General features: G+C 42.8%; 1 protein-coding gene across 7 annotated transcripts in view; it reads left to right on the plus strand.

Annotated features, from left to right (window-relative positions):
• The window catches only part of Rbms1 (RNA binding motif single stranded interacting protein 1), a 213,651-nt gene that overhangs the window by 108,039 nt on the left and 79,514 nt on the right, over window positions 1-26,098 (plus strand). For all 7 annotated transcript variants that reach the window (XM_021184324.3, XM_021184334.3, XM_021184349.3 and 4 more), the window contains exon 2: window positions 13,907-14,082. In XM_021184324.3, the coding sequence (XP_021039983.1) occupies window positions 13,907-14,082 (176 nt within the window). The remainder of the gene's footprint in view (window positions 1-13,906; window positions 14,083-26,098) is intronic.

A 26,098-nucleotide genomic window follows, 5' to 3' on the forward strand; every position in this document is an offset into this window, starting at 1 on the left:
CAGATAGCCACTTGCTCTCTAATCTTGAGGAAATCTGTAGCTCTCTCTTTGTCCTTATCTGAAAAATGGCAATAAGGGCACCCTTTTGTCATTAAATGGGAGAATTTACACAGATCACTTATTTGGTGTGAGAAACAAACAGTGCTCAGTAATATTAGCCATCAATGCTATGAATGATAGTTCCTTATTTATTTCATGGTTTCAAATATTTCATGGTTTAGAATGCTTGAGTTATGCGTATTGAGCAGTGCTGGGATCAAACCCAGGGCTTTGCTAGGCAGCACTCCACTGCTGAGCCATATACTCTGACCTTACTTTGCTATTTTTAAAGACTCCCTAGCTTGTTTGATGGTAAAGAAAGAAAGGGTGGGTGGGTGGGACTAATATATACACAATCTTTGTGGTAAGTCAAGAGGTGAACCCCGCCTGCTGTTAAGAAGCAACTTCGAATCTCGTTTTTTTCCTCATTTCTAGGATGATAGCTGAGATTTCTGTATCAGCTATTGTTAAGAGAGGTAAGATTGGTAATTTGAAGTAAAGGATAAAGGCATGGAAGGAAAGACTACAATGCAAGCAGGCCTGCTTGAACTTCTGGGCATATATATATATATATATATATATATATATATATATGTTTAAAACCAATCAAGACAGGGCGGTTTGATTTTAGATTCTTTTGATTTAGATCATCTTCTTTATTGGCTTGGTGGTGGTGGTCCTTCTGTAGTTATGTGACTTGGGATCTATTTCCGTCCTACAGGAGAGAGATCTGCCACATGCAACTGATAGACACGTTTGGTGTCCTGCCCATGGTGTAGACATGGAACCTTGTCTTCTCCTTCCTAAGTAGTTTTCCTTTCTTAGTTCTGTTTCTAAGAGAATAAGCCAGCCCACCTCTGCTCTAGATCCTAATTCTTAAACGTGACTGATAACTACTGTTTTGAATTTAAATCTAGTTTAAAAACTTCTCCAAAGACTTGACTTTTCTGAATCTGAATCGGTGAAGTTGCCTTTACAAGGGGGTATTTGTCCTTCCCCTGAATTCTTGTCCCTTTGGAAACGGTTTAGCAATGCACAGTTCTCTGGTTTCAGCATGTCTATCCACCTAACTCGGAGACTGTCATGTCATGTCATGTTCCTATCTGCTCAGTTCTCGAAAGGACTGTGCAGTGTCTGGCCTGGGTTTCCCTTTCCTCTTCTGGAACACTTGGCAGTTGTTTGAGTGTGGGTGGAGTAGAGAGCTGACTCCTTCCACTGTCATAGTGTGGAGTCCCTGAAAGCCAGTTTCCCCTTAGCTCTAACTTGTTTCCTGTTTCCTGTGGTGGAGGGAGAGGGGGTGGGGATGGAGGCTCCTCCTCGTTTTTTCATTCAGGGGAACAGGGACTTGTGAGGCCTGTTGCTAATAATTTGGATTAATATGGGATAACAGTAGAGAGGAACAGACTGTGTGTTCTGTTATGTGCAGCAAATGTAAAATATTTTTAATAAAGCTAACCTTAATGAAAAGATGGGGAAATACAAACACAAGAACCAAATATCACAAGCCCACCAGTATCTTCCTCAAAGCCTGGAATAAGAACTGGAGAGCCAGATCTCTCTGTAGCACAGGACACATTAGGTAGGAGCTATGAGACATCTTCAGTGTAGAGAGCACTATGCACCAGGAGATGATGAGCCCATGGCTTGTAACCTTAGTAACAAAAATGCAAAAGGTATTCAGCAGCCTACATACTTGCACTTTTCTACTGCTGAGCAATACATTTTATATAGGATAATGTGATATAATTTTAGAATCTAAAGAAGAAAAGCCATGATTGAATTACATAAATTTTGATTTTTTTTTTTTTTTTTTTTTAAATTTTGAGATGGCATCTCACTATGCATCCCTGTCTGGCCTAAAACTCACTACATAGACCAAGCTGACCTCCTACTCATAGAGATCTACCCACTCCTGCCTAGTGGGATTAAAGGTGTTTGCTACTATGCCCAGTTTGAATTCTGTAAAATGTTTAAGATTCTCCTTCACAGAATGAGGTTTTCCTTCAGTCTGCTTTGTTAAAGATAAAAAGAAGAAATACCTGAACCAGCATTGACTTTCAGTTTCCAAGGCACCCATATTTCCTAAGCTTGATTCCTCCGTGGCTTTGCTGATGGACAGCCATGCCTGGGGATGACTTCCAGGAGGAGTTGACAGTCTTGGAGAGATTGTTAGCGCAAACACTATGTTCACCTAGGTAGTCAGAATGTGACATGTAAAGTAATGTGTCCCTGGGAAAATGGAAAATGCCAGGTAATTGATGAAATAATGACTCAAAATACTGATGATGAAAAGTCGCCCCGAGTGTCCAGGAGGTTGCTGGGAACAGGATCTGTACAGATTCTTGGACTCTGTAAGGAAACCTAGTTTGTCCAGAAAGTAAATCTGAAGTTTTGCATTTATGAACTTCCGATAAAAGGAAACACTAGTAAACAGAAGGAAAAGTCTTACAAATAACCCATTTAAGAAAATTAAACAGTCAATGTCACTTTTTAAAGTATATGGGTTTATGACATGCAAAGCGGGCCCTCCAACGGTTCTTAATCCAAGCCAATGAAAATACCAGTTCACCTTGAATGTATTCCTTAAAACCATTTGATTCTTGTATTTTCATGGCGATTGTTCAAATGAGGACCAGGGCATGCTACTTACCAAGTTGTACTACAAAACAAAAACAAACAAACAACACACAGATCTGAACCTAGCTATGGACAGCCCCGTGAAGTCACCTAGAGATCAGCAGTGGATAAATACGGGATGCTTGCAGTGTGGATGCCAAGAGCCACAATAAAGACACACTGTGGCCCCAGTGTCTTAGCAGAGCTAGAGTGTCAAGTCCACTGGTTCTGTGGAAGTTTCTTAGGGAAGGTCCTGCTGTTGTCATCCTTGGTGTTTCACAACCTGTGAGCACTGGGGCCTGATAATATCTTCTGTGGGAACACAGATCTGAATTTCCCTCTACTTTTTGTGGTGACATTGGACACATGGTTTGACTTCAGGAGGCCCAAAGAGTGAAAAGTTAGGCTTAGTTTGTGTTTCTCAACGTTTTATAACCAGACTCCCTTTTTGAGGGGGGGAAAGGAGGAGGGTCCCATTCTCTTCATCCCTCAAAAGAACTATCTTTACTAAACCCCTCCCTCCTCCCTCAGGAGGAGGCAGTGGGAAGAATTGTAAGAGCCAGAGGTGGCGAATGATGGTAAGGAAGCAGCATCCCCAGGCACTGGAGATTGCACATGTGAACTCAGAGACTGTGGTAATACACCCAAGACCCACACGGGTTCTAACCAGATACAATCCCTGCTGAAAAGGGCAACTGACACACAGTCCACCTCTAACCCGGAAGCTCTTTGCCTCTGAGACCTGCTGGGAAGGGGAAAATCTTCTGATGCACATCTGTGTACTTCACAATCCAGGTGATGCCCCATGTCCCTGTGTCGGTGGGCAGCACAAAATGGACTCCATGGAATGGAGTCTGGTTGTGGTATTTCGCCTAATTTATTTTGAAGTCTGTTTTGTTGCCTTTCCTTTTGAGAGAGAGGAGGAGAGAGAAAGAACATAATGTTGGGTACTTAGGGAGCTGTGGAAGGATTGACAGGAAAATATGATGAAAATATATTGTCTGAAAAATCCTTTATTAAAATTTTAACAAATTCCATTCCAACCTCATTTCCTCCTGTCTTTCAGGATTTCTGTTTCTCCCAGATGGATGTATTTGTAATATCTGGTGCTCCAGCCCACCATGAGTTAAAGGTTTTATTCTTTGCCTTAGCTCGCTCTACTTTAATGCTGGCATGGGCCTTCCTGGTTTGACCCCACAACCTAAGAGCAAAGGTGGAGGCTTGTTGGATTGCCCTGGGAGACATCGCTGAGTCAAATCTTAGATTCCACCTGCTCCTGTGTTGTAGGCACCTAAGGTTAAGAAATGTTTGCAGAGCACTGGTTTTGAACCTGTAGGTAGCTGTTAAGAGGGGTGTCAGGTGAACTCAGTAAGTCACTGCCAGCATATCTTAAAATAATAATAATAATAATAATGAACAACTAGAAAATATTTACCGTATTATAAAAGGTAAAGAAATTATCCCACCAAAAATTGTTTCAGTTTTACATGCCTACGTCTCTGTGTGTTTACAGGGTGGAGTTCAGACAAGAACTAAATTTCTAAGGCAGATCCAACGGGGAAAGTTTTGTTTTGTTTTGTTTCAATTAAAGCTGTAATTGTAGGCAGTACTAACCGAGAGAGGCTATCCACTCCTTAGACTGTTTAGAAGCTGTGCAGGGCAGCACCACCCCAGTCAGAGTCTCTCACAGTCATTCCCATGTATCGTGTGTAAACCGCTACATCATTCCAGAGAGAAAGGACCAAATATCAACTTTACCAGAGCAGGGTCACAGGGGCCCACAGTCTTGAGTGCTTAGTTCAGTACCCAGAAGTACAAAGAGAGAAAAAAGAAACTTCATGTTTTGAGTTCTGTTAACTAAAAAATGTCCTGTAGGTATATTGCATAAATCACAGCGTCAGAGGACAGACAGTATTTCATGTAGGTTCTTAAATAAGAGTTCAGATGTTCCTTAGGCAGTTTCTGAAAACTCTCTGGAGATGAATTTTTGAAACCACCAATAAGAGGCACTCACTCGCAGGTGTCCCTCTGTGTCTAAAATCAGTGAGTGATGTGGATCGAGTCATTCAGGGGTCTAATGTTTTGTTTTAAAACGTGCTCCTAAATTTTCCCACTTAATGCTGGCTCACTTGTTTTGCAGTGTTTTCTGTAAGTATTGTTTAGCAGGGAGAATTTCGGAGTGCGTAATTGCCGGCTCGGGGAATTTTGCCACCTCAGCAAGATTTCTTCTCCTGGAAGGAACTCTAAGCAAAGGCATAGCCCGCGCTGGGAATTACCTTTGGAGAACAACTGAGCATGCGTGCTTCCCACTGAACTCCCTCACTCTCCAGAGCGCAGCACAGGTGCTCAGCTGAAATTTCTCTTCCCCAGAAGTTTTGTCTGCTGGTTTGTTTTTAGTAAAACTAAGAGGAAACCTTTCCTCTGTGCGGCTCACTCTAAGGCAGAGAATTGGCTCAGCCTGGAAATTCCACGTTTGGGGCTCCGGAGAAGGCAACCCCCACACAGCTGGCTTCAGCATTCCGCAATGCCTTTGTTACTCTCACACCTGAGTGTGGCAACAGTTTGTTTACCATGTACAAGAGCTGCTTGTCTGCCGGTGGGTGCAGTTTGCTCTGTCTTGAGTTTTTCTCTTAAGGTGGTTTTGGAGCTGTTGCAAGTGAGCAGAACTGGAAATGTCACTTTTATCCATGCCCAAATCCAGGAGCACCAGGCTGCGGAGGAGCCTGGAGCCCCAGTGTAGCTGAGACAATTGATTTTGTTTGTAAATACGCTTCTCTGTGCCCTCACTTTTCACTTTGTTCCTTTCCGTGACCCATTGTTACTTTAGTTTAGCTTGTATTTGGGGCCATTTCTTCCTCAGTGATCAGGTAGATGCATAGTGTGGGTCCGAGTATAGGCGGGCATGGTTGCTGTGTAGTCTGCCCCAGGTGGGACAGAACACTGCGGTTGGGGTCTGCCCATCCTCTCTGGGGCTCCATTTGTCTGTCCGCCTCTCTGGCAGCAGCTTGCTACCTTCTGTCTCAATGTGCATAAGCAGGGCTGGCAAGGAATTTGAGTCAGCTGTAGCATTTTAGAGCTGGAAGAGAGCTTAGAAGCCCACCAGCCTCCCTTGTGATTTTCCCACAGGAGCGACTGAGCTGTGCAGATTCATTCATTCTTGTTCCTGGCCAAGGCAGGCTGAATCTGTCCTTGCTGATTGCCCTACCCAGAAGTCTTCACTTTCCACTGGGGATTTGGGGTGATGGTGACTCGTTTGATATTCCCCACAAGCAACCTTCTTAATCTGATGCCATCCTACTCTTCCTGTGAGACTTGGGGACCTGTGACATCATAGACTCTAACTTGCTTTCTAGGTTCTACCTTAGCCTTTACAAATCTCCCTTCCCATCATGCTCTCAGAGCTCCCTGCAAACCAAACAGGTTGGGTGTTTGCTGTTTAGTTTTGCCAACTTAGTACAGGCCAGGATTATCTAGGAAACATCAGTTGAAAAAAAAAATCTCATGAAGAAAATGCAGCACAGACCTCATGGCAGATGTGAGAGACAATGTAAATAACAGAGGGAAGTCCTAAGGGATCAAACAACTGGATAAACATGAGGTAGTAGCTGGAAAGGGGGTGAGAAGAACGTATAGCACACATCAGTTACCCATGGAAGGAAGCGTACCTTACCCACAGTGCATGGTTTCGTAGGTCAAGTTCTTTTTGTTTTTGTTTTTTAATTATTATTATTATTATTAATGATTGATGTGGGAGGGGCGGGCCCAGCCCACTGTGGATGATGACCCCCCACCCTCCCGGGCAGGTGGTCCTGAGTTGTGTAAGAAAGCAGGCTGAGAAAGGCAATAAGCAACAGCATCCTTATTTCCCTGTGACCTCTCTGTGCTGAGTTCCTGCCCCAATTTCCCTCACTAGTAGACTGTGCCCTGGGAGTGTAAGGTAAATATACCATTTCTTCCCCAAGTTGCCTTTGGTGACAGTGTTCATGGTGCCAATAGAAAGCAAACTGGGACAGGTGTGTTGCTGGTAGACTTGCATAATGGTCCTTCCTCTGTTCTGGCTACTTTACACCTCTACTGTCCAGTATTACTGGTACTTAATATGCAGCTTACACTTTGACCCGCCTTCTCTGTCATCCTCTCTTCTCTCTCGCCTGTCCTTGGTTGAATTCTGTTTTTAGCAACACATCCCATACCATGGCTTACGATGCAGTTAAGTGTGGTTGAGGCTAAGGGCCCCACTGCCAGGAAGCTTTCCTTCCTAACCTGGACAATTTTTTCATAGATGTATAAATTTTAATTTTATGTGTTTTTTCCTGCATGCACACCTAATGCCCACCAAGACCAAAAGAGGGTGTCAGATGCCCTGGAATTATAATTACAGACAGTTGTGACCCGTCCTGTGGGTTCTGGGAACAATCTGGTCCTCTGCAAGAGCAGCAAATATTCTTAACCTCTGAGCCATCTCTCCAGCCCCGACTAGAGAATTTTTATTTTTAGATTTTACTTGAATAGCTAATGTAACATGTGTCCCTCTCCTTTGGCAAGCTTGCATCCAACCAAAAAGTACTTAATAATCTGTTGCCTGTTTTCATAATCTCAAGGGACTGCTACCGGGTTTATTTCCAAACAAGAGATAGCAAGGATAGGAGAACAAGTTTCATCACCTAATTAGCTAGGGGATTGAACCCTATAATATCCACCTGTTAGGGAGAATTAATAGCTACTTTACATTCTGGACACAGGCCAGTGGGACACCATCCAGCAGGTGCTTCAGGTCATCCTGTAAAGACAGCAGGGTCCTGACGTCTGATTCTTAGCTCTCCAATTCCATCCCCTCATGTCTCCTCCTCCACTTTCTTTCACCAGCAGTTGATTTCTCAACATCCATTTCAGCCCTGTAGATGTCAACATCCCTGGGATGGAATTGGATGTTTGTGTTCGCCCCTTCTTGTTTGCTGTTTCATTAAATGGTTGGCTTTCTCTTGCATGCAGAATGATGGGAAGATAAACCAGTGTGTGACCATTAGCATCCTCCATGGTGTCATTACATAACTCTTTCTCATGAAGATGTGATGCTGTCCTATTTTCTCATGTCCCATAAGGTCTCTCTGCTCTGAGGAGCAGTAGAGAAAAGGGAAGTAGTTGGTGTTTGAGTGGCAGTGATAAATGTGTTATACGCATGTGCTTGGGGACTAAAGAAGGGCCCGTTATAACCTTTTAAATTTAGGGTGAGCATTCTAACATAGTCTGTCAACAGGGTAGTCTTAAAGGAGATTGGAGGCAACTCGGCAGATACATCCTATGTGTCCTTTTTCTCTAAAATATACTAGAATTCTTAGGGAGGTCCCTAAGTAAAACCATGGGATGGGGATGGGCGTTCTTTGGAAAGGAGACAGTTCAAAATAGCAAGTTTTTAACTATAATGGGCTTGGCTGAATTACTGTCTATAACAATGACCTGGTGACTAGTTGGTTTTAGTTCACATACAGTTCGTTTTAGTTTTTCCATAAAGGCCTTGCATTGATATAGAAGACATTCCTGGTACTGTTTGCAGGAGATAAGGTGCTGAAGGCAGAACCTTGGTTACCATTGGCCTGCTGCCGATCTGTGAGTGAAAAAATTTGAGAGTCTTCGTGGCAGGGTAGACATCACTGCCTGTGCAGGAAGTGCTCTCTGAATGCCGACCACAGGAATCCCATAATATTGTGCATATAGGAAGCTCTCCTGAGTACCAACAAGAACTTTTGATGTCATCTGTTCATGGAGAGAGGGAGAGGGAGATGGAGAGAGAAAGAGGAGGAGAAGGAGGGGGAGAGAGAGAGAGTAAACATAATGTAAACATAAACATAGTTTTGAAGAGGGCATCTTAATTGAGAAAATGCTTCTGTAAGATTGGCTGATAGGCAAGTTTATAGAACATTTTCTTAATTACTGATTGATATGGGAAGTCCCAGTTCACTGTGGACCATACCACCCCAGGGCAGGTGCTCCTGGGGTGTAAAAGAAAGCAGGCTGAGTAAGCCAGGAGGAGCTAGCCAGTAAGCACCATTCCTTTGTGGTTTTTGTAACAGTTTCTGCCTTAAGTTCTTGCTCTAACTTCCTTAGATGATGGACTACGAGGTGTAAGATGAAATAAAGCCTTTCCTGCCCAAGTTGCCTTTGGTCATGGTGTGTTTATCACATCAGTAGAAACCCTAACTACCATTAAGCTCAGGTAAATGTGACCATGAAACTCTATTACCTTGTTTTCCCTACCCACTGGAGAGACAAGAATTGTGGCCTGTTCATGGAACTTCAGCCAGTGAAAATCTAGAGAAGCCTGAGACAGACATTGGGCTCTTCGGGGCTGACTGGGTACTAACTATGGCCTGGGATCCCTGATTGGATGATGGATTTAAACTGCTTTGCGCATAGGGTGTCTTCATGTTGCAAAAGCACTCGAGGGATTTTCCTAGGTAGATTGTTGATGGTCAGTCAGTGACGGAACAGTCTGGTTGAAGTTGTCCCTCATGACTGTATTTTATTTTTTTAAGGAAGTTTCCACTTGTGCCATCTAGGCACATACTCTGACTATAAGTCTATAGTCACTTGAGATTTATCAAGTTCTGAAGCTGTAGTTAAAGACTCAATCCGTGTTTGAGTTTGTTTTAATTCTATTTACATGTGAAGGTTTAATTTTGCCCTATTTCACGTTAAACATTAAAATTCTGACGGCAGTTTCCAGCGTTATCCCATGGTAGCTTTCAGAAGGCGTGTCCAGAGTTCATTCTCTCACTTTTAATAATGTTAATGAGATCAGTGACTTATTTACTTCCATCAAATTATTTTAACTGATATATTAAAATATACAGTTGTACATGTTAATGGGGTATTGTGATATTTCCATAAATGTATTACCCATTGTATAAATCAGGATAAACCTCTCTCCTCAAACATTATTTCTTCATGTTGAAAACTTTCAAAATCCTTTCTACCTTTTGAAACATTCAGTCCGTTCACGTTATCAGCACTCGTGCTGGTACAGAATAAATAGCACACTGAACCCTCTCACTCCTGCTGAACACTGACTTGGCATGGTTTGATAAACCTATCCACAGCCCCCTCCCCTCTACTCTCCATGGTCTCTGCAGTCACTGTTGTACTCCCAACTTGTACAAGATTGACTGTTTTAGATTTTACGTACGATGGACATCATTTCTGTGTCTTATTTATTTCTCTTAAAATATAACCTCTAATTCTATCCATGATGCTGTAACACAGAGTCAGTTTTCATGGCTAAATAATATTCCACTGCATCTAATGCAGTGTAATGTAAGCATTTTCCTGGCCTATCCACCATCACTTGATGGACATTTAGTTTGTTACCACTTGTTGGGGTTTGTGAATGGTTGTTGATACAATCAAGGAAGTGTAGATGGTTGTTCCAACACACTGTTTCAAGTCCCTTTAGATAAAGTGTGATTATTGGATCATGATAGCTCTCTTTTTGTTTATGTTTTTTTTGTTGTTGTTGTTTTATTGAATCTTCCTATAGATATCCCAGACTGGTCTCAAATTTTCAATCCCTCTGCCTCAGGCTCCCAAGTGCTGGGATTATAGATGCTGAACTATTGTTTGTAACTTTTAAAAGAACCTCTGTAATGTTTTCCATTGTGGCTGTCAAAATTCATTCATTTTGCTGGGTGTAGTGGTGCAGACCTTCAACCCCTGTGCCTGGGAGGCCCAGTGATTATGAATTTGAGGCCAGACTGGGGCTATGTAGCAAGACCCTGTTTCACAAAAAAACAAAAGATTCATCCGTTTATCCTTTCTTGTCTAATGTGGAGTTGAACCCAACTGCATGCATGCCAAGCTGTCACCTCTTCTCTCACTCTCAGAACCTTTCTTTAACAGGACAATTTAAAAGCAGGATTTATTTAATCCTTTTCAAACTAATGGTTTTTTTTTTTTTTTTTTTTTTTCCTCCACTAGTTCACCTTGTGCTAATTAGACTAATCCAGAGGCACCTTTGGCTCTGGCTTAACAGCCGGTGGTACAAAGAGTCACACTGCAAAGTAGCAAGAACTTGGTAATTAGGTTGCAAGAGGATGGGCAGAGCCAATGAAGGAAAGCAGTTTGGCACATTGAAGAGATGGGAGGTGTTGGGAGGCCACTTAGGGTGTTGAAGGTTCTGACTTTGTTATCTGGCATATCTCAGTTCAAACTGCAGCCCTGCCCAGACTTACTGTGTGTCATTGCACAGTGGTTAAGTGCTCTTAAGACAGTTTCCTAATCTGTACAATGAGAGTACAGTGCTGTACCTGTTTATTGAGTGAGACAAAAAGCAGGACACGGGGCACACACAACATGCAACACTTAGCAAATCGGCACCCATTTATGCTTAGTACCCAGGCTGTTTAGACCATTCTCAATCCTTCCTGGATGTTTAGGAGTGAAGTCTCTATTGTTTTGGGGACTTTTGTCCTTAAACATGTACTGTTCTCCATAGGGGTTACATTTTTAGACCCAGTGACCTTGTGTGTGTGTGTGTTGTGGGGGTGGGGGGTGGGGACATGAGGCCACTTAGGGGGCATGGCGGTGGGGGTTGTCACTGAGCACAGATTCCCGTGCATGTCTACTACTGAGCTGAAGTCCCTGCTCAGACTTGCTGAGTTCTAAAAAGGTAATATTTAATCTAAAATTTTCTATACCTTTTTTTTTTCCTGACTGAAATCTTTAGTTCTCTCTCAGGCATCTTTCTCTGTCTTGCTCTAGTTCTGGGAAGCCTTGTGATTTAGGTAAAGTTTAACTTGAACTTTGCGTTGTAGAGGAGTCAGCATCCTTGAGGTCCTCATGGGAATTTGGGATCCTCTTGCCCTTCTTGGAATCTGAACTCTAGGAGGTCCTGTGCCCGGACATGCAGCCCAGCAGGAAGATCCAGGTTCCTCACTTGCTTCCCTCTGTGGCAAACTATGGTTATTATAAATATGGATGCCTGTCAAGCATCATACTGTAAATCACTTACAAATCTAGAAGTACAAATCATGAATCTTTTCCATCAATAATATATAAATAAATTAAAATCTACTTTTAATTCTAAGTCCCCAAATTAATGATAACCCATATGTTCTAATCAGAACAAGTCCACACCCAACATGCCCCCAATCAGAACCAGATAAGATCAGGGATAGCATGGACCCAACTTGGATTGAAATGCAGTGTTTAGAAAGTCTGTGGTTGATGTCCCTGCTGTAGTCTTACAAATAGGTTAGGAGCTGGGAAGACCCCAAACCGCAGCCCTTTTCTACTACTTCTCCTGTTGTCATCCCTGGTGTGACATAGTTATTTTACCCAAGACTCTACCTGTTAGGCAAATGTTCTACCTCTGACTACAGCCTAGCTCTTCATTCCTGATTTTGTTCAGGAGCCAGCATCTTCTATCCTGCCATTCTGTCCTTCTATCTATACCAATTGCCTTGTACTCTGGGATGGTATCTTGGGCACTGATTATATGACATTTAAGAGAACATGTGGTCTTACCTACTTCTGTCTATGGTTACCAGTTCTCTGACAATCAGAGACTTGGTAGATGGGGGCTAATGAGTGTGCCTGTCTAGATCTCAGTTTAACTATGAGAAGAAAAGAGAATGGATATATGGAGATACTGAGACTTGAGTAAAGAAGAACAGAGTTTTGTGTGACATCTGTGGCAGAACAGGAGATGGAGCCAGGTAGTTTTATACCTGGGAACCAGTGCCTTTAGTCCATAGATTATAGACACAGCATGTGAATTTACTTGCCCCTGAAAGCTATAAAGCATGGGTTGGAAGGATAAAATCTCAGGCAGGGCAGTTTGGGTTTTAGATTAAGCAATAACAATATTTCTAACTTAAGTTCAGCTCTTAAGAAGTAGAATTTCCTCATCCTTTGGTCAGTTTTTCCAAGTACTCTCCTTCCGAAAGAGTCTCTTTAGATGAAGTAGTATTTGAGTGACAACGTAGCAGGGACCCTGAACAGAGGGAGGAAGGTAAAGGACCAGAAGAAAGAGTTACTGAGTTCTCAGCTTGTTAAGATGTTGTGGAATTAGCATGCCCATGGCAGAAGCCAGGCACAGACTATGATGTCTGCAGTGGGCATCTGAAATTGCTGCCAAGATACATGGGAGTTGTATATGTTGACTGTTCACATTTTCTGCTGTGGCGTTTAATTTTTCTTCCATATGCCTTATGGAATACATTTTTGTCTGTAGTAATAAATGTCTGACATCAATATTTGAAATCTTTGTTGCGTGTCTGGCAAGTATTTAGGTTTTTGTATGTTCAAACTGTTGTGTAACTGCTATTCTTGGCTTAATATATTTGCTACTTAATATATTTCATATTTATAGACAATATGAAGGAGACTACTTCCTGCTCCTGCTGCACATTGGCTGTGAAGACAGTTTGGGTCCTCCTCACTGTCATTGGGCTGAGCCCTTTAACTTCCTCAAAAGTCTTGTGTGGGGCCTAGGGTCAGAGAGCTGTGGTTTCCCTCCACCAGCTTGAGCTCAGAGCAGCAGTATCTGGTGTGCATACTTCAGACACTCTTCCTAGGTGGCTGCTGACTGGAGAGCCAAGCCTGAGAAACCCTTAGCTGCAAGCTTTACAAGATGCCCTCTTGGGAAGGTTTCCAACTGCCACAGCTTTCTCACAGGGGTTAAATTTCACAAGGTCAGCCAGAGTGAAGCATCGTGCAGTGAATCTCATCCAGATGTCTCCATGAAGCCACAGATCTAGCTTAGAAGTGAGAAGCTCTGGGTGAAGCTCTACCTTTCTTCCATTTTAAGAGTAGTCTCCTTTTAAAAAGTACTCTAAATAATCAGCTACTTTGAATCAAATAGTCTTCAGAATCTGAAGGCTTTTCAAACGCCTGGTGATTTCTAAACTAGTGTATATTAAGATGACAGTATCATGTGACCTCATGCAAGTTAATTTTGAGCCTCAGGAGATGTGTTCCTTAAAATGTCTGAATAAATTGATTATCCATAAATTCATCCACATTTCAAATATTGATGAGTAAAATTCTTTTATTTCATATTGAGAGTTTTTTGGGTTGTTTGTCTAAAGATGAATAGATATTTTTTCACCTGTAAGTTAAATTTTAGATCACAGTAGCTGAGGATAATCTGTGTTTAATTTTGCTGTCTTTATTCTATTTGGTAGCTCACATAGCCTCTGAGTGGTGCTTGATTCCTTACTTCTGCTCTGACACTCCCTGGTTTTTTGTTTTGCAGCAGTCTCTGGTCCCAGCACACCCCATGGCCCCACCCAGTCCCAGCACCACCAGCAGTAATAACAACAGTAGCAGCAGTAGCAACTCAGGATGGGATCAGCTGAGCAAGACAAACCTCTACATCCGAGGCCTGCCCCCCAATACCACTGATCAAGACCTGGTGAAGCTCTGTCAACCGTGAGTATAATTGCTCTGAGAGCCTTAGCTGCCGAGACTTCCTTGATCATAGAGGATGTAGGTTATGTTAAAGGAGAGGTGCATTATATATATATATATATAGACCCTGCACGCGCAACTCTTGGTCACTTTCTTAGTATTCACATGTGCTACTAGAATGCCAACATACAAGTAAAATTTGCATTTTCTTAATTTGGCATTTGAGAAATAAAATATGAATTTAAGAAAAATTGATGGCTAGATCTTTTTTAAGAGTACTCATCTTTCATAGAAGCCTGATAGGAGCTAGTCAATCCCATAGGAGAAACCAGCTGACATTATTTGTCAGAAACATAATTATCAAGCTAAGCTCGTCTTGAGTGTGTGTAAATTCTTGGTTCCTGCTGGGATGGTGTCCCTCTAGTTTCACAAGCACCAGGATCTCCATGGTGCAGATCATTCACTCTTTTCTCATTGGAAATAAGACCGCCTCCACTTCCTGCATCTTAAGAGAAGGATGCATGCGCATCAGGTTCCATAGTAAATTTGCATTTCATACTAATGTTGATGAATAGAATATAAATGTGTTATTCCCTTGCAATTACATTATGTCAGCTAAGTGACAGAGTTCTAATTTAAACTAAGGAGCCAGAACTACCTTGAGAGCAAAGATCATTGTGGAAAGCATAGAAACATCAAATCACATCGAGCAGTAAATGCTTACATACAGCAGCACTTTGTATTTATCCTAGGACAGTAATGGTCTTTTATAAAAGGAAATTTTGCATAACCGCATTGAGCCTTCTGCTAGAGAATGTTACCTCTTCCCTTCAAAATGACTTGCTTGGCAGCATCTCATTTCTCTTGCTCTGGGTAAAGCTCAGATTCATTACTTTTTTTTTAAGGGAAAAATATATTGAAAACTGAGGGACGGTAATTCCAGAAAACTGAGGCTAAAGCTAACATCTGGCCTTAGTTTGCTTTGTCTCGAGAAGCAGGATGGGGCAATGGGTGGTGTTCCTCCAGGCTTTCTAGGGCTGTGTAAAAGGCCATTCCACCATGCTAAGTCTTTTCTTTATCGCCCTCTCTGCCCAATCCTCCTGAACTCTGGGACAGTGAAATCACATCCCACACTAGAGTCTGATCTGCAAGGAAGTCCAGCTCCTGGGCAGTTGTCAGCTCTGGCTGGAGACAGCGGGAACTCTGCCAGGCTTGCCTGCCCTGCTGCAGCCATTAAGACCACAACAAGGTCTTTGCTATCTTGTCTGCAACTGCCCTTTCATTGGCGTCTTCTGATGCTACTGAGTGCCATAGAGTCTAAGGAGCTAAAAATACGCTATAGGAACAAAGGGGTGGGGGGTGAAGCAAATTCTCACAGTCTTGAGGTATAAGAGGAGAGGATTTCAGAAGGAGACTATTCCTCAGCTGGTTTTACATAGGAAATTAATAGACCCATGCCATACTTTATAAACAGGAAAAGAACTTGAAAAATAGGGCCAATGTCTGTTTTTTTGTTTTAATTGAACCAAATCGTTTTCTAAAAATAATAGGAGAATGCGTTATCATTTTTCCTAGACCATGAATTCCGTTTTTGTTTCTAGTCTCTTTGATGTGTGTAGGTTTTCTTAACACGTGTAACCATTACTCTCTTCACCGTTATTATTAGTAGCAGCACCCCAGCTATCCTCACTATGTCTTGTCATTTATAAATGAAGGCTCTTGTAAGATCCCAGATTGGGTATTAAATGCTGATGGTGGTTCTGGCAGCTGTCTCTGTGGAGGCAAGACACGGCCCCACCAGGAGATGCTGCCTCACAACCCACAGTCAGCTTCATTCGACTTCACCCAGGAATTGAGTTAAAGGGGCATTTGTGCTCTGAGTTGTTTCTGATAAAGAATAACTAGTTGGTGACTTGGATGTGATGTGACCTTTAGGGAAGTGACTTACTCTAGGACCTAGAAGTCCTTGGAGCATAGGCAACGTAGCAGGAGGGGTAGAGAAACCTGTACCTCCTGGGAAAAGCATCTTAGAAGTGCAAACTTAACACTAATCGTAAGATGACCTGGGGTGGGAAGGCAGCAACAGTTGAAATAAATGATTTATTTCTTCTGAAGCTTGGATCTGCTCTAGTTGTCCGAGAAATGGAAAGGGATGCCAGGAATATTTGTTCCATACAAAGTGTGCATGGAGCTTAAAAGCAAGTGTGACAAAAGATTTTACATACTGGAGAGGAAAAAGAAGGTTTTTGTTTGTTTGTTTTTGTTTTTTGAAGTATAACATGGGAAGGTTAGGAAAATGACAACGAGAACATTGGATGTTGTGATGTTAAGGATGGTGGTAGTAAACGTCAGCCTCTCCAACCCAGAGGTTGTGACCCCGGGTGATGGAGACCACCATGGTCAGGAGGAAAGGGGTTAGCTGGGAAGTCTGTGAGTTTAGGGAAGGAGGCCCTGACCAGGCACGGTGGTCATGGTCAGATGATGCCGACTGTGTAGATTATATCTACAAGCGTACTTTATCAGAGATACCAGCAAGCCTTAGGTAACCTCTAAATAGTGAAGTGTGAGTGGAAATATAGGAAGCTTTTAACTGTTCTAGACAGCGGCAGGTTTTCTCTCCACTTCTATAAGCTGATCTGCTCGGAAACACAACATCAGTGCGGAAAGAGATAAAGTGGTCCAGTAGCAGAAAGGACTACTGTTATACCCAGGCCACATAACAGTGTTAGTTCTCCCCATTTTCTGAAACCAAACCAGTTGGATATGTTTGAGTGTATAAATAAGTATAAATACACACACACACACACACACCCACCCCAGAAATCAATAAAGTAGTTCCTTCCTTCCTAGTTCTGGGCTGAATTCATAGGATGCTAGGAGCTCTCCTTGCTCTGTGGCTTGCCTCCTCACCATTTGTGTTCTCAGCTACGGCTGCCTGGCCCTTCTCTTGTGGGTCATGTTGCCTATCTCCCCTATTTAAGATTTAAGTCCAGACCCCTTCATTTCTGTGTGCTCGGCTGTTACTCTCTTAGGGCAGTGCTCCACACTCTCCCACTTGGCACACATTTTCCATTTCAGTATCTTGTTTGAGCCCCTGGTTCACTGTGACCTGTCCAATTGATTTGCTCCACTGCAAAGCTTTGGCATTATTCCTGATGACCTCCCATTGTCCCTTGGTCTTCAAGTAGGTCCTTCCTTCTCACAGGGTAACATTGGTCATTTCCTTCCTTGCTCCCTGTGGTGTGACCGGAAAGAACATTTCCCGATTCCCATCTTACCTAAAATATCTCACCACCACCACCCCTGCCCCCCCTGCTCAATTCTATGAGGCCATGGCCAAGTCTCCCTGCCTCCTTCCTGCATGGACTGTGCTAACAATGCTGCACCTTCTTTATTATGCTCACTGCTCACGGTTAGTATTTCACTCCAGTGCCATCCTGCTGTCTACATGCCTGTTATTTAACAGCATGCCTCATGCTAAGAGTCTCCTGTCTGCAGATTTCTCACCTCGCTTATAAAAGCAGTGATAATCAGGGCTGCAAGCTTTAGAAACCCCAATGTCACCTACTACTACAGAGTTAGGCAAATATCTGGTCTTTAGTCCATAGCCTGCAAAGTAGGTCAAACAATGCTTTCAGTACAAGGTTGTATTCGAAACAAATGAAATCCAGGTTATATATCCTCTATTTGTATGCTTGAAACAAGAAGTAGGTTGTGTTTCAGGCTTTTGAAATATTTTTATATGTACAATGAGATATCCTGGGGAAGAGATCCAAGTCTATACACAAAATTTAGTTATGTTTCCATTTATATGTTTATAATATAACTTCATACATTCTCAGTGTGCCTGCATTTTGGCTATGACCTACCACATACAGTTAGGTATGGGATTTTCTACTTTGTTGTCATGTCAGTGTGCAAAAAATGTTTTAGATTTTGGCCCACTTCATAGTTTGTGTTCTTGGGAGTAGCAAAAGAACTTGTAAGAGAAAGACTTGGTGAGCCAGTCCCTGGAGTATCAAGCAAATATTAATCCTCATTTTTGTCTAGATCCGGTGAGAGAAAGATTTAATTATATGTAATCTTACGTTGAGAAATAAGAAACAGAAAAGAACCCACCGGATTCTAATTTGGAAAGCTGTGAAACCCAAGGAAGCAGTTTGCATAAACAGAGCCCAAGCCTCCCTCATCTTCCGTCAGGCTTTTGTTGGGGTGCATGTAGAAGGCTGGTTTCAGGGTCATACAACCCTCCCCATTCCTTCCTGCTGATTATTTTTACTGTGGCCTGGGAAATGTTCCATTTTATCCAAACTTTGATTTCGAGGACTTACAAACTGTATTTGAAGTAGGGTGTGGTGGTCTGTCCCTGTAAGCTCAGCATTTGGGAGGTAGGGTATACAGTTCAAGGTCTCCTGGACTACAGCCAGATTGTCTCAAGCCAAGTAAACAAATAAATACAAACTGTGTGTGTGTGTGTGCGCGCGCGCGCGCACACACACACACACATGCGCGCACAGTTTGTTCCATAGTGTGTCCTGACTTCCTGTAGGAACCCAGGCCAACTGACTGAGAGATAGCTGTAGCTCTGCTGTACATTGCAAGGTCGAGGGAACTTGCTGTCTCCACCTGCCCTTTGAGCTGAAGGGCATTCTGTAGTCGGTCAAAAGTGTTCCTACCCTGCCAACTTTGCATCTTGTCTTTCTAAACCCATCCACCTCTTTTCTTCATTTGGTGACACTTTAGTTTGTTTCAAATATACTAAAACATCGTGTTTTACCTCAGCGTGGAACTGTATCCATCTTCTAATATGCCAGACTGTTACTAATTAAAAGGGCTGCCCTTGAAATATAACTGCTTTCCCTGATCTTAATCCCCACTGTGTTTTGGTTTCCTCTCTCTTTGTTTCCTGTTCTCTGCAAGTTTTCCTGGTTATTTTGAATACATGGCAGTTCTTTGAAAGTGAATTAGAAAGGCAAGACAGGCCAACGGAAGTAGACAGAAACAACCAGCCATCACCTGAGAAAGACGAGTTAAGGAAACTCTTTTCCCCCTATAGTGCTTTGTGAGAAAACTTGAAGATGCTCCGGTTAACATGATGTGAGGGCGTGGAGTAGCTTCCAGGAATGAGATGACAATGACATTTGGGCGTCAGATAACACAGAGCTTGTCAGGAAGAATAACTGCTGGTGCCCTTCAGGCTCCTAGAAGGGTCCCAGAGGTATGAGAAAGCTGGCTGCTTAAAATACACCGTGGAAGAAGGAGATGAAGGTTTGTTGGTGCACAGCTGGGGGTTCTGCAGTTTCTGTTACCCAGAGCTCCTGGTGTGTGGAGGGAAGGGAGGAGACACTCACTGGTGGGAACGTTTATCTATACCTTGGACCAGAAGCTTAAAGGGTTGGAGTAGATTCTTCAGGGAGGACTTAGATCTTGTTGGGGGGTGCGGGGGGAGCATAGTCTCTCCATTTTCCCTTTCTCCCATCATTGATCTGTCAGCGCACAGGAGGAATGATTGCTTAGAGGAAGAGGATGTGGCCTCTGAGAGCCGTGGAAGAGTTTCCAGGGGCTGTGGCTTAGGACAGTAAGGAGTATGACAGGGCAGCTATGGCATAAGACAGTAGGGAATATGGCAAAGTGTGTTCAGGGGCTATCGTGAAGGACCGTAAGGAGTATGACAGGGTATGTCCTACCAGTGGGAACACTGAGATTTTTAAGCCTGAATGAAAATGACTATAAGAGCCTAGCGCTTGATACAGGGAAAGCTTGAGACATGCTGAGCGACCACAGAAAGGCACCAGCTTTTGAGGGCTCCCTCCTGGAACCCAAGCTCCACCACCTCACTGTGTTCCCATGGTGACCATGCTTTCCCCATGGGATCAACAAATAAGGCCAATAAACCAAAGTGTTCTGAAACCACTGGTTTGGCAGGCACTGATGTTTTTAAAAGTCACTTGAGAAAAGGCCTTCACCACAAGGCTGATTACCAGGGTTTGATCCCTGGAGTCCACATGGCCGTAGAAAAGCACCGACTCCTGAAAGTAATTGTCTGACCTCCGTACATGTGTACACGTGTGTATGCACATATACTGGCACATGTGTATTCAGGTATATATATATATACACGCATAGATAGAATTAGAAAATTTAAAAATAAGTTTAGATGCAGAAGGTTTTAAGTTGCTCTGATTGTCTAAAACAGTGGTTCTCAACCTGTGGGTTGCAACTCCTCAAGGGGGAATGGCCATCACCTAAGATAATTTGTAAATGCAGCTATTATAACTCATAACGACATTCATAACAGTGGCAAAATTACGATTATGAAGTAGCAACGAAAATGATTTATGGTTGAAGGGTGTGATGGTTTGTGATGGCCCAGGGAGTGGCACTATTAGGAGGTGTAGTCATTGTTGAAGTAGGCGTGTCACTGTGGGTGTGGGCTTTGAGACCCTCACCCTAGCTGCCAGGAAAATCAGTATTCTGCTAACATCCTGAGGATGAAGATGGAGAACACTCAGCTCCACCTGGACCATGCCTGCCTGGATGCTGCCATGTTCCTTCTTTGTTGATAATGGACTGAACCTCTGAACCAGCCCCAATTAAATGTTGTCCTTTATAAGACTTGCCTTGGTCATGGTGTCTGCTCACAGCAGTAAAACGCTAACTAAGACAGTGTGGTCACTAGAACATGAGGACCTATGTTAAAGGCCTGAAGCCTTAGGAAAGTTTGAGAGCCACTGGTCTACAGACAAAGGAAGCTAAGGAGACAAAACAGCAACGTGGAGTGGTCATACTCTCTCTCTCTGCATCTCCATCTCCTCTAACTAGAGAATTTCTTAAACTCTCTTTCCTGAAACGTTTCCCCTCTATCCTCAGAATAAGTGGCTCTTGCTTTATTCCAAAATGAGTAGGTGCTCCAGTCACTGTTTTGTAGCTTCATTAATAAAAGCCAATGACCCTGTTGTCACCATGCATGTCTTAGGGTTTTCAGGCTTTAATGTCACACGTCTCTGCTGAAAGCCAAATCTCGGATTTTATTTCTTAGATGTCTTTAAGGGGAAGGGAATGTATCAAAAGATGGCCTAGTCAGCCATCACTGGAAAGAGAGGCCCATTGGTCATGCAAACTTTATATGCCCTATTACTGGGGAACGCCAGGGCCAAATAGTGGGAGTGGGTGGGTAAGGGAGTGGGGGAGGGTATGGGGGACTTTTGGAATAGCATTGGAAATGTAAATGATTAAAATACCTAATAAAAATATTAAAAAAGAAAAAAAAAGGGGAAGGGAATAAAAGAAATAGAAAATATTAGGAAAATAGTTCTGATTAACCTTGACAGTTATCTTTAGCCTCACCAGAGAGTTCTGTAGAAGATTTACAATAAAAAAAGAAAGAAAAGAAAAGCAAAAGAAAAGAAGGAAAAAAAGAATGTAAATCACAAGAGTTTCTGGAGCCGTAATTATTAGTGTAATAGAAAAGTATGTAATGTGCAACCCATGGGACTCCGCCAAGGTACCCGAGCAGCTGGCCTGATGGTTTGACTTTATCTCATCATTTTAGGAAGAAATGCCAATGGAGCAAGCCAAAATGTTAAGTTAGGATTGTAACCTAACTCTGTCATCCTGGCCAGTCCTTCTATGAGAGTCCCAGTCGTTGAAGAGCTAAGCAAATGCCATCTTTGAGCCGGGGAAAAATAGATAATCATCTTCATTTTTTCCCTAGTCAAAGCCCAGTTAAGATCTTAGACACAACATTGTACTTCATTGACATTCCCCATTCATGTTTTGGGTCAGCCGTGTTCTTAATCACATCAGATGCTTTTTTGCTGTGGAAGAAATCTGGAAATGTTAAGAAACACTTCTAGAGCATATTAAAGACTTTCAGAACTCACAAAACTAGCTGCAGTATTGGGGGAAGAAAAAGATCCCAGGAAATACAAAGGCATGCTTCCCACAAGAAACCCATCTCCCTTCGACTGTGCCTTTGATTTTATAATTAGAACTGTTTATTTTTAGAATATAGGCAACTCTCTAAAGTTAACACCATATTTAATCCTCATAGCCTTGCACAAACACAGATGAAAGCCGTACTGAGATGTGGGTCCGGGGTGATGGGCCTGGGCATCTTCAGGCCACACGACTTGCCTCCCTCTGCTAAGACTGCCTGCAGTTGTACTCACTGCAGCACAAGTTAGAAATAGTGGTAGCCCGTAGACTTTCTGTGTCATCGCAGGTAGCTGCAGCCTCAAAAAACACTTTCTGCCAAGCAGCTGCTATGTACTTGGATACCTACTCTTCTTTTTAACATTGGCTATGGTGGCAAGGTGGGGTGGGGCACTTCCTAGAATAATACAGAGCCATCTTCCCCTGTCATGTCCAAACTGGGTATGCAGGTGGCACTCCAACTTGAATATCAGCCTAGACAGAACTTACCTGGGAAGCCCTGAACAAGATGATCATAACCACACAGGTGTGGGAACTCAGCCTGTCCTCTGTGAGCACATACAGAATTTCCTGGTTTATATATGTGAACCTTAAATTTCCATAGCAGCCCCTTGGAGGTGTTTAGCCATTAGATAAAGGTAAATGTATTGCCATCTGGAGTGAAAGCCATTAAAGCCTTTATTTGACAGTTTACGATGGGTTTTATTTAGAGTTTCCTTATGAGTTACTGTGAATCGCAGATACTTGCGATCCTTCCCTTGACCCTTTCCCATCCCCACTTCATGTAAGCACATGAGGGTGAGAGGAATGAGGCGAGGTTGTGTTGTTCTCTAGGTGCAGAGCTACAGCGTTAGGAGATGATAATGTACATAGGCTGACTCGTGTTGACAGTATGCTGTATTTAAAATACATATTCTCAAATATCCATGTGGCCGTTCCTGTCACAAAGGCATGATGAACGCTTGAGGTGCAGGAGATGCTAATTACCCTCAATAGATCATTGTATCATGCAAAGACACAGAAACATCACATAGCACTTGGCAAATATGCCAAATCATTACGTGTCAATCAAAAATAAACTTGAGGAAACATATGTGGAAAATCCATGTGTTACATATACATGCCTAAATGATCCTAGCTGCCAAGGTTTATCTAATTCTTGCTAATTGCTGTTTGGTATGCAAAATGACTTATTTAATCCTTAGAGTGTTTCTTCACTCAGTAATCCTGCCTACATTTTAAGATGCATTTGAAGGAGGCCTCTTTCTTATTGATCAGTATCATACAGCTAATATGGTTGAGCCAGAACCTGGACTAGTCTGACTCCAAAGCCCATTCTCGTAAGGGCTGTGTCTGAATACGTTTGTGATCTGCCTGTTCCCATCCATGCCTGTGTTTTTCCATTGGACACAACCTACAGAGACCCGTTACTGAAGGCCCCTGGAACAGCCATGATAGATTTAGCAAGACTTAAAAACAAAACAAAACAAAACAACAACAACAACAACAAAAAACCAGGCCTTAAGTCCACTTAAACAGCCAGCAGAACGGAAAGCTCAGAGCAGAGGTCTGAGAATAGAGGCAGAATCTTATCTTTCCTGACATCTCCTAGTAATCCCCGCATTCTTAGCTAGTCACTGAAACTCGGCTTGTGAATAGCTAATGTGCAACACCCTGAGATTACACAGCACAGAGAAGACACGTCTTGTTATTTGCTTGATGCCTGGAAGAGTTAGATAAAAAGAAGCATTCTTTTAGGGATTGTTGTCTGACAAATCCTGACACTGCCTTAGAAAGTAATGGACTTTGTGGGAACATTATAATTTTCCTGTGAATGAATAATATGTTTGATTAAAACAGATCAAGTCCCTCTTTAACAGAGGTGAGGGATGAATCTCCTTTGTATCTAACTTGGCAAACATTCATAGCATTATGCTGGTGATTTTGATGGGACATCACTAAGATCGGTTACCCTGTCTTGGGGGTTTGGTGGGGAGGGGGTCTGAATACAGTAGAACAGAATGTAGATCTATAAGCTGCTACCAGGATCTCATATGATAGAAGTTACCAAAAAATAAAGTTAGCCTTTTCATGAGTCTTCGTAACACAGTGGGCTGCACAGACCCAGAACTTACCTCTCTGCTCTCTTATATTTGTTGGGGGAACAAGGAACGTGTGCTAGGTGGACTTGAGCATGGAATCTTTTTATTGCTTCATAAGTACTTATTTTAAAAAGAGTCAGAGAAGTTGGGGTGCAGCTCCATAAATGAGGTACCTAGAGCTCACAAGGAACACAGACAGTTCTGGGCGTGCGTGTGGTTCTGCCAGGGCTTTGGATTCCCTCCTGACTGCTTGCTCCCACACTCACCTTGGCCTAAACTGTATGAGCCCCAAACCAGCATCTTCTTCAAGTTCTCCTTATGATGTAGCATATGCCCATGTCTATTACAACATGTAACGTACCTCTCCAAGGAGGGGGCCACTTGTCAAAACATCACTGTTTACACTCACAATTTTAGATTTCCAGAATTACAAAGAAGACTTTGTTATGGCAGAAGATCTGTTTTCTTTGAAGCTGATAGGAGGAAGCCGTCATTTCGGGTTCTGGAAGCAGATAAAGCCTGTTAAAACATTTGCACATAAGGCATTCCTCCATCATGTTTCATGAACATCTCCAGATTGAGGCCACAGATGATGATGTCATCACTGCCCCTTCTTATAAGGCACCGTATGTTATGGTCTTAAGCCCCTGCAGATTGTGGTATCAGGGGGGGTGTGCTGCGGATCACTGATTCACTGGGGAGGACTATATTTAAGACGTTCCCCATACCATTCTTTTATTCATTACCCTTAATTGACGTTTGATACTACACAATTAACTGTTAAAATACATACTAATTAATGTTGGCTCAGACTTTTTGAAGCTAAAGAATTTGTGCTTTGATTTAAAATTTTACTGAGCTCACACCCCTTCTAGAATAGAGAACTTTGTACCTCCTAGTCATATTGCTGTGTTAAAAATTGTTTGCTCTATCTGTCCCTTGATTGGATTATGAAACACCCTCCCGGTGGCTTTTGTATTTGACATGCCCCCCACCCCACCCCCGCAACCCTTTAAAGAAAGAACAAGAAAGGAGTTCTTGGGAGTTTGAAGCTCTGCATGCCCAGACTCTATCCTTTAACTTCTGAGTCAGTGTGGAAAGGGGCAGTGATTCGTGACCATACCCCTTGCATGAGCAAACTGTTCAATTCCATGTGCCCAGGGCTCCTCCCCGGTAGAGCCAGAATGCTCTCAGTGTCTGCAGCATACCATTTATACTTGCTGATTTTGTAGGTCAGCTTGACACAAGCTGGAATTATGACAGAGAAAGGAGCCTTCCTTGAGGAAATGCCTCCATGAGATCCAGCTCTAAGGCATTTCTCAATTAGTGATCAAGGGCGGAGGGCCCAGACCATTGTGGGTGGTGCCATCTCTGGGCTGGTAGTTTGGGATTCTATAAGAAAGCAAGCTGAGCAGCAAGCCAGGGGAAGTAATCCAGTAAGCAGCATCCTTCCATGGCCTCTGCATCAGCTCCTGCCTCCAAGTTCCTGCCCTCTGTGAGTTCCTGTCCTGACCTTTGGCTATGAATAGCAATGTGAAGTGTAAGCGGAATAAACCCTTTCTGCCTCAATTTGCCTCTTGGTCATGATGTTTTGTGCAGGAATACAAACCCTGACTAAGACACCATTCTTGAAAGGGCTGAAGGAGTTAAAGGGCTTTGAACATTTTGGGGACTTGGGTTTGTGTTCTGCTCTCATGTAATTAGTTGATCAGTTCTTGGTTTTGTTTCTTTTGTTTCAAAACTTCCCGGGAAGTTTACAGCTGAGAAAGCAGGATTAGGGTGTACCCAAGTCAGAAGGAATTGTGTCTTCTGAAGCACCTACCAGGTCTTGCTTTGACCCTTTTCATTCCCTGAGTAAGCAGAAACTCAGCTTAGCCCTTGCTCATAGCATGATGTAGCTGCACCTCCATTTCTTTCCGAAGAACGACCCACGTCCTCTCTCCACTGCCCCGTGCTTGTTGACAGGATGAGAATCACATTCATGAAGAATAAAGTGAGAG

This window comes from Mus caroli, unplaced genomic scaffold (genome assembly GCF_978045245.1).
Source record: "Mus caroli unplaced genomic scaffold, Mus_caroli_1 scaffold_2, whole genome shotgun sequence".
Lineage (NCBI taxonomy): Eukaryota > Metazoa > Chordata > Mammalia > Rodentia > Muridae > Mus > Mus caroli.